Source organism: Chiloscyllium plagiosum, chromosome 3 (assembly GCF_004010195.1).
Source record: "Chiloscyllium plagiosum isolate BGI_BamShark_2017 chromosome 3, ASM401019v2, whole genome shotgun sequence".
Taxonomy (NCBI): domain Eukaryota; kingdom Metazoa; phylum Chordata; class Chondrichthyes; order Orectolobiformes; family Hemiscylliidae; genus Chiloscyllium; species Chiloscyllium plagiosum.
The window spans coordinates 82,422,814-82,435,032 of NC_057712.1; the positions used below are offsets into that span (position 1 = coordinate 82,422,814).

A 12,219-nucleotide genomic window follows, 5' to 3' on the forward strand; every position below is an offset into this window, starting at 1 on the left:
GGATATGGAAGCTTTGGAAAGGCTTCAGAGGAGATTAACTAGTATATTGCCTGCTATGGAGGTAAGGTCTTACGAGGAAAGATTGAGGGACGTGAGGCTATTTTTGTTAGAGAGAAGAAGGTTGAAAGGTGACTTAATTGAGACATATAAGACAACCAGAAGGTTAGATCGGGTGGACAGGGAGAGCTTTTTTTGAGGATGGAGATGGCTAGCATGAGGGACATAGCTTTACATTGAGGGGTGATAGATATAGGACAAATGTCAAGAGGTAGTTTCTTTACTCAGAGAGTAGCAGGGGTGTGAAATGCACTGCCTGCAACCAACTTTACAGGCATTTAAATGGCCATTGGATAGGCATATGGGCGTGAATGGAATAGTATAGGTTAGATGGGGTTCAGATTGGTTTCACAGGTTGATGCAACATCAAGGGCTGAAGGGCCTGTACTGCGCTGTAATGTTCTGTATTCTATATTCTACAACATAAATGAAACCAACAATTATAAATGCTGTAAATCTGTGATAAACACAGAAATACTGCAAATAGATGGCAGATCTGTCAGCAACTAAAAAGAGAATAGGCAGATTAAAGGGGCAGTGTAGACATTTCATCATTTCCAATAGAGAATCTGTACCTGGAATGTTCATTTGTTGTTTATGTCTTTAAGTACAATTCGATGTCCTGTTCACTTTGAGCATTTTCTGTTTGTATAGATTTGTCTAACTATACAACTTTTAACCCCTGACAGCTGTTCTGCCCACATTGAAGTCAACTGGTTACACAGTATGGACTCAAAATCTGATACCAAAATTAAAAGGATCATTATTTTATTATTTTATAGTGGCATACCCTCATGTTGTGTAAAGTTAAATTAAAAGCAGCAATTTCAATTTAACAGTTCCGTAGGCTTTGGTGGAATGATGCAGGATAATCAATATAAACAAAGTGAGAAGCATAGTACATGACTCATTGGGAGCCCAATTTCTACAGTATGCTACAGTCATGTTTGACGAGTGCAAACTTTGAACTGTGTTAAACCAATGATGGAAAATAACTTTTTCAGAGCTGCAGAGAATGATGAACATTAAGGCAACAAAATAGCTCAAGTGCTTCTGAGAGCTGGAAGGTTAATTAGTTTACTTACAGTGGAAATACAGCTCTTCATCTCCTTCCTGTTCAGCTTTGCTGTAGCCACAGTGCCTGAATAAGAAAATTAGATAATTCATTTAAGTAAATACATCTTTGATATATGTCAACATAAGCTGCTAAATATACATGCCAGCACTTGCAATAGGACTGACATATCAAAGTTGCTATTCAGTTTAGGATTCTCAGTGTACAGTTTGGTCATTCCAGGGCTTAATATTTTTTATAAATGCACAAATGAAATTAAATTTTTTTCATGTTTATGCATATCTCATGGATCAGTTTGATCATTCTGTGCCTGTGCTGCATTCTTTGGATGTGTTGCTCCTGTACTACATATTACTGCATATGATGAATATTCTGAGGTGAAATTCAAATTTAGCAGCGATGCAAAATGTTTGGTCACAGATCAGCAATCTATTGTATATTTGTACAACTTGTCTCTCTGTGACAGTCAATGTTGTAAAATAGAATCATATAGCACAGAAACAGACCCTTCAACCCAAATTGTCCATGCTGACCAGGTTTCCAAATCTGAACTAGTCCCATTTGCCTGCATTTGGCCCACATCCCTCTTAAGATTTCCTCTCCATGTACTTGTCCAAATGTCCTTTTAAATGTGGGGTTGCTTTGCTTACATCTATTTAACACTCTCATTTAAGTTTCATTTCATCTTTGTGGCTGTATCTACATTATTGTGCAATCTGATAGTTTGCACATTATTGGGTTGAATGCTTTGTATTTGCAGATTATTATGCAGCACCAATTTGAGTTGTACCATTCTGCATATTTGTACCATAATCCAAGTAATTACCAGGTAAGGAAATGTTCCACTTGCCTTGTATGCTGTTGTGTAGCCTGAATTTATCATATGGACTGGTAACACATATGCTCATATAGGATGACAAGATTTAAACTTTCTGATTTACAGAAGTAAATTTGTGCTGCCTCACCATATATAATTCTGTGATAATAACAATATGCACTACAGTGAAAATGTAAAATAAAGAATGAAGGGATTAAGTTACAAAGTCACAGAAAATAATCTAAATTTACCAATATACTAATCTTATTTTAATCTGCAGCCCTGTTATGAACCTGGCAATAATTCTATACAATATTTCTGTATGTATCTGACAAATGAGAATAGTTAATGCATTAATGTCTAAATCTTCACTCTGGTCATCTTTATAGTATTGATAATGCAAAGATTGGAAATGTTAGAATCCTTATGATGTTATCAAAAACTTGATGCTCAAAGCACTGAATGGCCTCCTGCTCCTGATTTGTATGTTCATATATTCATGACTTCCACACAAATAAAGTGCAATCTCTACCCTGCATGCATATGAGTTACAAATAATAGACAGGGGAGACAATGCTTTTCTAAGGCAGTATTTTTGACACACATTACTCCTCTCCTGTGGCTTTATGCCTTCTGACCATTTTCTGCATTCTTAACAGTCTTTCTCTCACAGCATTCGATACAGCACTTAGACAATTATCATAAACAGAAACAAGAAAAAAAATACAGCAACAACTTACATTTCTATCGCTCTCCTCACGTAAGGAAAACATCTCAGAATGCTTCACACGGTGGAAGAAAGATGAACATCAAGCAGGAGAAAAAGGGAAACAGTAGTTTAGGGGTGAGGGCCAAAAGCATGGAGGAACAGAAAGGTTTTTAGGAGGTACTTTCAGGAAAGGAAAAGACTGCCAAGACACAAGGTTTCAGGATGATGGAGTGGAGGACAGTGGCAAGTAGGGTGTTGGTGGGAGCTGAGGAGAGTGGCTTCTGCATCAAATTTAAGCTGAAGAACCTTCAACTCCTCCAGGTGTTATTTTTAGCCGATTGTGTCGATGCTGGAAGCAAAGAGGTTTAAAAAAAGAGACAAACTTGCATTTATATAGCGCCTCTCATGACCTCAGGACGTCCCACTGTGCTTTACAATGAAGTGCTTCTGAAGTAGGCTGTACTTTATCAGATTACTTGTGGACTTTGACCCTATGCCTGCAGATTATGTCACCAAGGAATAGCATATCAATGGCACAAATAATGAAGTGGAGGGAGTCAAGGATAGAGTCCTGAGGTACATTTGTGGTAACTGTTTAGGTATGAGAGGAGGAATCACTGGAAGGAATGAAACTTTGGCACAACACGCTTGAGGTGAACGTTGAAGCAGAGCCATGCCAACGAAATGAAATGAAGGGATTTCACATCTGAAGACATTACACATATCATGTACAACAAAAAGCCATGGAATGAATAAACGTTTGATTAGTTGCTCATTTAATTCTTACATCCATAACCAACTGAAGACTGAACATCCATATTAACTCTCATTCTTCATTACTCTAATTAGTTGACTTGATTTTCTATTCTTGCAACATGATCTGTATAAGCTTAGGGCTGACTGAGTGGACTGTTTCCTTCCCAGCAATCATACATACTGCAATCATCCCTCTCCCACAACTGCATGCACTTTAATTGTACACACCACGATCACGTACCCCTCGATCGTGTGCCCCACGTCTGCATGTTCCTTAGTTCCATACCTTCGTCCAATAATGAAACCAAACACCATGAAGACCAGAATGATGGTCCCTGCTACGGCAACCACAGCGATGATAATGACTGGGTTCTGTTCAGTGGAAGCAGCTGTAGCTACAAACAGAATGGAAATCATTTCACATCAGGATGGCTGAAATTGCAGCAGGATAATATTTCAGAAAAGTTTGAGAGGACGACAAACCTCCAGATGAACAAAAGCTCAAAATAAATTAACATAACTCAGTGCAAACAATAGAATTTTTTCTTGGAAAGAACAGCAGCTTTTGCACTGTCGAGCATTTGAGTTGAAGAATCTATTATTCTATTCATGAACATGTCACAGCCTTTTATAGTTTTATTTTCCAGAATATATGTGCATCCTGAACAAATGCTGAAAACTGAGAGATTATTGAAATGGTTAATTAAGAGAACAAGAATTTGTTGTTTATCCACAGGAACTACTGACAAATCTGAAGCATCTTCAACCATCTGCTTGAATCTTCTCTTCAATAATCATGTATTTCAACTAATCAGTTCGACTATTGCTGAAAACACTGAAGTTAACTTGCAATCTTAAGAATGCAGCTCAGAGTTCTGCTGTTAATGCAGTCGGAAATTCCATGCTTAAAATGAGGCTGGCCAAATATATGTATTTACCAGGAGTGTACAGAGGCAGAAAATTGACATTATTAGAGAATTATGAGGTGTCAAATTGACCTATTTAAATCATAAATGTTATAGCATTCACAGATAAAGGATGGAACAATACTCCTCTTATTAGATTACTCACATTTATTTTTTATTAATTACTGTCAACTTGCTTTTGTTATTGTTCTCATTCCATAGTCAGAACACTTTGAAGTCTGCTGCCAGAAAGTACAAACTAAAGACTAAATATTGGAATTGAAGATTTATTCAATTGATATTGAACAGCATGCAGTTTACACAAGATCTACAGCTAGGATTATGCTTTCTATCTTTAACATAAAAAGGTGAAAAGGTCATCAAGACTTCAGTGCATCAAATTGCGAACACTCAAATGATCAAGTCAGCTGATAAATAGTCACAGCAAAAATAAATGGATATAATATCCAGCAATATATAACGCAAGAAATTACTTTTTCCACTGTGATTCAATATCCTTTTAATTGTGTTTTTTGAAATTGTATGGATGAAACAGAAAATAACTTTATTAGACTGAACTATACCATAGTGAAAGAAACCAAAGTTTGCATGGATTTTGATTTAAGAAATTCTAGTGTCAAGCAGAGAAGGATTCTGAAATACCGCAGTTGTGGGATGGTGACTTATTATACATGGAGACTTTTTCTCTGCTAATACACTGTGCTAATGCTGAGTGACATGAGCAATGCTGAGGTTTGGGGTTGAATCAGACGAGACCAGAAAGGCCATCATTTATGCCTTTCACAAATGGCATGGTGCTAGGTGATTGTTGATGACCCAGCTGCCCTCATTAATATTCATTTTTCTATTTTATAAAATTTGCCAAACAACATCCAGAGAACATGAAAAGGAAACCAAATCGGGCGCCTAGATAATTCAGCTCACTGCTTATTCTGAACACCTTCCATTTTGGACATTGGGCACCAACTGCATACTGAAAATGTGTTGCTGGAAAAGCACAGCAGGTCAGGCAGCATCCAGGGAACAGGAGAATCGACGTTTCGGGCATAAGCCCTTCTTCAGGCTTATGCCCGAAACGTCGATTCTCTTGTTCCCTGGATGCTGCCTGACCTGCTGCGCTTTTCCAGCAACACATTTTCAGCTCTGATCTCCAGCATCTGCAGACCTCACTTTCTCCACCAACTGCATACTCCAAGGGCACCAGCTACAAGCACCCCACGTCCAGTATCTAAAAACCCTCATGGCACAACTCCATCCACATACAGGTCATTAATGCACTTTAATGCTATACCTCAGGCTTTGGCAGAAGCTATCATTGTAGTGCTGCAGCATGGACATTGTGGTTTTCAAGAACATGCAACCAGCTTATAGAGTGGACCATGCTGGATGTCGAGGCTCTTAGCTTGCTGTCATAGCATTCATTCACTCTGAACCCTGGATGCACACAGCACCTGTACTTTGCAATGCTTTACCTTCCCTTTTTTTTTGCACTTTGCACATTCAGCCAGGAATATTCTGCTTATATTATGTTGTCTTGCCTTACTGTTTACAGCCGGCACAAAGAAAGCTCTTGTCGTGGCTGTCAGCAAATCTTATTTCACAGTTATTTCACATTATATAACAAGATAATAGCTACTTGTTCATATGCATTCTGAACAAAATTCATACTTAAAATAATGACAATGAAGATATATTCGCAGAGGCATGCATTTACTAATGCACTTGCAATTGTGGGCAGAAGTGTAATTATTTGATCTCTTCCTGATTTTCTCCACTGAAACTAGGTCAAACTGCAGTTTCCAAATAATCCCTACAGTAACTAAACAAGTCAGTCCAACTGGTGCCAGCTAACTATTGTAGAAATCTAGCTAGAGGCCCCAAAGCTTCAATCACAGATGAAATGATTACTTACTACCTTTAACTGCTAGCCATCGATACTGAATCTTAAATTCCCAGTTCTTCGTTTAGGTTGATTGCAAGGAGAAGAATAAGTGCCAGAGAGTAATGAAGTACTGCACTTATCATAAGCACCGCAATTACAACAATGTTATCTAATTAAGAGAATCTAAACTGATCAGAAAGCTAATAATATGCCCCTGTGTAAGTGTATTGCAATACTAGAAAAGACGACATCAATGAAATCTTCAGGGCTTTCTGGAAAGTTTTGATCCCAAATGGGCTGACCTTAACACTACAGGTGAAGGTTGAGCTTGAGGCAAGATTAGAAAATTACTGAGTTAATCTACTTATGTTGGTGTGAGATGAAGGGTGCCCATAGGAAAAAAAACTCGTGCTCGGGGAAATTATAGCTTAGTTAGGCAGGAATCAATTACATTCATTTGGAAACCTTAATTAAACAATGTTTAACCATTCCCTTTCTTGTTGTCATTGTGCAACAATGACATTGTTGGTAACTGATTTAATATTCACAAGTAGTCCTTCCACTTAACAATTAGCATAAAAAAAGGAAACCAGGCAAGGAATTTGCATAAAATGATAATGTCATTGAAAGGTATAAAAAGGAAAATGTAAGGCACTCAGAGGGAAGAAGTACTGAGACATACAATAATTGCTTTATCTTAAAACTGCTCCAAAACCATTCCCATAATGTTTAACTGCATATGTGAATTAAATACAAGTTAATGAGAACTAAGACAATAATCACATTGAGTCAGTGACTGAGAGAAACTGCTTTAAAATTCTAACAAGACCACAGCCTTGAAATCACTTCCTCATACCTGACGGGTATTTAGTTTCGGTTAACTACTTTCAATTACTATAGTAATTATTCTTTTATTAACAGTTATTATTTCTGATCATGAGGATCACATTGAAATATTAGTGATTTTGGTCTAACCAAAACAAATTCATCAAGTGAATAATGCACTGCTGACCACAGAAAAATGGTCAACACGTGTCCTCCAAAACAATCATGTTGCAATAACACTTAAAATCTGTCACATAATACGACCAGCCTTTAACAGTAATAACAATATATATTATCATACCACCAGGATAATAAAATTGTATCTGCAGTGTACAATGCAGCAAGTTACTATCAGCACTAATTAGTACATATAATACAAGACATTGAAAATTTAATCATTGCTAAAGATGCATATCACACCATATACATTCAATATATAACAACAATGTTAGTACAACATATAACAGCATTTTCAGCATGTATCGTCATTATGCAATGTAAACAAGTGTTAAAGTCAGCAGTTATTAATAAGCAGTGTATTATCAGTCACATGCAAACATAATATCAGAGTTCGACAGCATGCTCAACTTACATAACAGTTAACATAAACTAGCACAGTCAATATACACCCTTTGGCAGAGTCAATATAGGTCTATACTAAATAGCACTGTTAGTATCTACATAATATTGTTCAAATAATAACAAGCATGTAGTAGCTTTTTTTCAATTCAGATAAGAATCAATATGTGAACAGTATTTGTAATAGTCAATTTATAGAGCATTTCTAATGCATACAATTTACTTGGCATATCATAGCAGACTTAGCACCAAAAATTGGTATCTAACAAAATTATTTATCTATACTGTAGTCGGCATTTCTTAAACAGTAAAGCATAATGAAAAGGGTACAAGGCAGGTCAACATGCTTTGGTTCTCAAAAGGCATTTTTTAAAAGCAGGTCAGAAAGTATTTTGGACCAGTGACTTCTAGGCATCAGTTCCAAGAAAGCATGTTTCTGGCAGAACATCTGGAGTGTTAACAGATGGAAAGTTTATATTGCTGAGTTCATAACAGCCCAGAAAGTCAGTGGTTTAGTTGTGACTTCAGAACACAGGGTTCAGGTCTTGGCTCAGAAGAATCTGGAGGTCAGTTCAGATGGAAGAATTGTTTCTTTGATCAGAAGAATCAAGCTTTTGGTTCAGGGAAATCAGTCTCACTAGCCAAAGTATGGTTGTTTGAAGAACTTTCAAAAGAGGAGAGTTTAGATGGAAATTTTCAAGTTGCTAAAACTGGAAAACTTTAGGCTATCAGAACAGTGAAAGATTCATGCCAGAAGCCTCCACAAGGAATGGCAAACTTATCTCCATAGTTCAAGGAAAATAACCTGGGAGGAGTCAATTACGTAAACCTTACAGTTAAGACAGGAGTGTTATCTCTATTGAATTATATCTTTCATAAAGGGGAAATTGAGAAACAGGTTAAAATCTGTTTCCCTGTGTGTTCATACCTTTCTAACTGTTCTAGATATATTGCTTTATTTTCTCTCTTGTCTTTATAATAAATTAATAGTCTGCTATTAAAGAACATCTCTAACCTCATAAGAATGTTTCAGTGATTAACCATCATGTTAATGAGTTGCAAAAATTATACATTGATTTATCAAGCCATAGTTCATTCTGGGATCCAGCTTGTCCAGTATTTCCATCAGCTGCGGTCATAACAATAGAACAGCATAGGTATGATGTAGCAATCACTATCATATTTAACTAGAAAAATTGGGTATCATTTGTCATGTTTATTATTCATTGAAATTAAATCATCTTTTACTAGCCAATAGAAGATGACTTTTGGTGAAGTCTGAAATAAAACTAAAACCACGCTTGCTGAACTCATTGTTAAGCTGACGAGAAAGAAAAATTTAAACCTTTCAATTCGTGGCTCTTTCATATGATTGCACAGGTTCAGAGCTGAGACAAGGTATGTTGATCTGATTAAGATGACCTTATGTAATGAACCAAACACAGAGAATGTTGCAGAAACTCAGCATGTCTAGCAGCATCTTTGGAAAGAGAACAGAGTTAATGTTTCAAGTCCACTCTGACTCTTCTTCAGGATTGTGTATGTAATGAACTATTCAATGAAATTCTGTTCACCACCTTTCAGCAGCAGCACCCCATAAAGAAATCTGCTATGTTTGAAAAACAACATTCATGCCTTTCCCTTAATGTTGCGGATTCTTTTTCTTAATCATAGTTTCTTAGGCCCCAGTTGCAATCTGGCTGTCATTAGAAGCTGGGGATTAGACAACACATTTGCTGGATTTGTGAGACTTCTCAGTGAGTTTCAACCAATGACTGTCTCATAGTCAACCCAAACCCTTCTCCATGCAATATTCACAGATATATCCTTCTATAATGGGCACTGAATAACCATCAGGACCATTACACTGAATCCTGAGACACAGAATTAGACCAATACATGTCTGATGCAGAGTTTATATTTCAAACGTCCCTCCTAATCCTTCTGCCACTTAGCTTGAATCTATGGCCCTCAGATTTTCAATTCTCTGCCAAGTGAAACAGGTCCCTCCTGTCTACTGTATCTTTACCCCTTACAATTTTGTATACCACAAATGTGTCAATCCTCAGCCTTCTCTGTTTCAAGAAAAACAACATGAACCTCTCCAATTTCTTCAGCCCTGGCAACATTCTAGTAAATCTTCTTTGCACTCTCTCCAGATTAACTCAGGTTTAACCTCGGCACAACATCGTGGGGCAAAGGGCCTGTTCTGTGCTATACTTTTCTATGTTCTAGCGATTATGTCCTTCCTGTAATGAGGTGACCAGAACTGCACACAATACTGCAATCTTAGCCTCACCAGTTTCATCACTATGTCCCTATATTTCTGCCAATGAAGGACAGCATTCCATATGCCAGCTTTACAACCTGTCTAAATGTACCGCTATCTTTAGGAACCTGTGCACTTGCACACCTCGATCTCTCATCCCATTGACGCCTCTCAGTATATTCTCATTTATTGTGTATTCCATTTTACTGTTTGACCTCCCTAAATGCATTACATCACACTAATCAGAGTTAAATTTCATCTACCACTTGCCTGTCCACTCCACCTACTCATTACATCATTTTGGAGCTTACAGCTATCCTCTACACTATCCACTACATGGCCAATTTTTGTGTTGTTTGCAAACTTCCCAAATGTACTCCCCACGTTCAAATCAGAATCATTAATGTATAAAACAAACAGCAGGAGTTTCAGCACCAAGCCCTGCAGAATATCACTTGAAACAGCTTTCCAACTGGCAGCCATTGACCATTCCCTTTGTTTCCTGTCACTAAGCCAATTTTGGATTGAATTTGACACATTACCCTGCATCCCCTGGGGTTTTACTTTTTTGACCAGTTTACCATGTGGGGTTTTGTCAAATGTTTTTCTAAAATCCATGTAGATAACATTCATTGCAGTACCCTAATCGATCCTCCTTGTCACTTCCTTAAATAATTCAATCAAATTTGTTAGGTATGACCTTCCCTTAACCAATCCATGCTGACTATCCCTGACTAATCCATGCCTTTCAAAATGACAGGTTATCTGATCTCTCAGGACTGCTTCTAGCAATTTGCCCACTACCAAAGTAAGATTAGCACGACTATCAACATTTGGCATTTCCTTTGTACCTTTTTTAAACAATGGAACCACATTCGCGTTCCTTTAGTCCTCTGGCACTTCACCTGTGTCTAGTGAAAATTGAGAAATAATCTTCACAGCATCTGCTATTTCCTCCCTGACCTCCTTCAATATTCTCGGGAATAATCTAGCCAGTCCTGGCAACATCAAGGATCCCAACTGATCTAACACTTCCTCTCTTACTATGATTATTTTGTCTTATTTTTCATACTGTTTCTCTTAGATTACTAAAATCTACATCATAGCTACAGCATCCCTTTCCTTTGTGGAGACAAAGAATTCAAAAATTCTTCCCATGTCCTTTGCATCTTCACGCAAGTTTCCTTCTTGACCTCTGACAGGTCCTACTTTTTTCCTTAACTATCTTGTGCTCTTTATCTACTGGTAAAATATCTCTGGGATTTCCCAGATGTTGATTGCTAACACTTTTTCATGCCCTCCTTTTGATTTCCTTCTTTCTTTTCTCACTTCATCCCTGTACTTTCTATACTACTCTTGGCTATCTACAATGTTGAGATTTTTGTGATGATCATAAGATTAATTTTCTGTCTAATTCTCCTTTGTATTTTCTCTCAACAACCACAGGGATGTAGATTTGGAAATACCATTCCTATCTTTGGAGGGGACATGTCTGCTTTGTGCTCTAAGTATTTCACTTTTTTGTGCCTCCCATTGGTTTAACACTAATTTATTCTTTAGCAGTCCTATCCACTCCACCTCAGCCAAATCATTTCTCAAATTTGTTAAATGTGCCTTCCCCCAGTTTAAAACTTTTACTCCTGATTTATCTCTTTCCTTTCCCATAATAATGCTAGATCTAATTGAATTGTGGTCACGATCCCCAGTATGGTTGCCCCCCACTGCCACTTTCCCATCTTTATTTTCCAAAGCTAAATCTAGAATTGTATCTCCTCTCATTGGGCTTGTCACATATTGTTTACAAAAATTTCATGGACTCGGTACATGAATTTTTCAACCTCAATATGCCTTATATTGTCTGAAACCCAGTTGATATTGGGATCACTAATGTCTCCTACTATCACTGCCCACTTATTCCTACAGGCAGACATTTGTCTGCATAGATGTCCTTCTCTCTCCTTCTCAATATTTAGGGGTCTACAGTATATTCCTAGTAGTGTGAATGCTCCTTTTTTATTCCTAAGCTCACCCATAAAGCCTCATGTGATAACCTGGTCTGTTTACTATCCCTTCTCCAAACCTTAACCAATTCTTTAACCAATACTTGTGCACCATCTCCTTTTTGTCACCCACACTATCCTGCCAAGAAAATCTGTACCCAGGGACATTCAGCTGTCCATTTAGTTCCTCTTTTTGGCCAGGTTTTCACTGTAGCAACAACATTGTGCTGCCATGTGATTGTCTGTGCCCTTAATTCATCGTCCTTGTTTGTAACACTCCTTGCCTTGAAATATCAACAGCTTAATCCCGTCAATTTCTTGTGC

General features: G+C 37.5%; 1 protein-coding gene across 5 annotated transcripts in view; it reads right to left on the reverse strand.

The window, feature by feature from the left end:
* Nucleotides 1–12,219, reverse strand: part of epha7 (eph receptor A7) — a 302,889-nt gene that overhangs the window by 41,264 nt on the left and 249,406 nt on the right. Inside the window, exons 8-10 of one of the 5 annotated variants that reach the window (XM_043685236.1) lie at nucleotides 3,701–3,809; nucleotides 2,690–2,731; nucleotides 1,143–1,198 (exon numbers count right to left, since the gene is read on the reverse strand). In XM_043685236.1, coding sequence (XP_043541171.1) covers nucleotides 1,143–1,198; nucleotides 2,690–2,731; nucleotides 3,701–3,809 — 207 coding nt within the window. Of the gene's footprint in view, nucleotides 1–1,142; nucleotides 1,199–2,689; nucleotides 2,732–3,655; nucleotides 3,810–7,544; nucleotides 8,291–12,219 lie in introns of those variants that run through there. The other 4 variants (XM_043685225.1, XM_043685231.1, XM_043685242.1 and 1 more) reach the window with 4 other exon arrangements.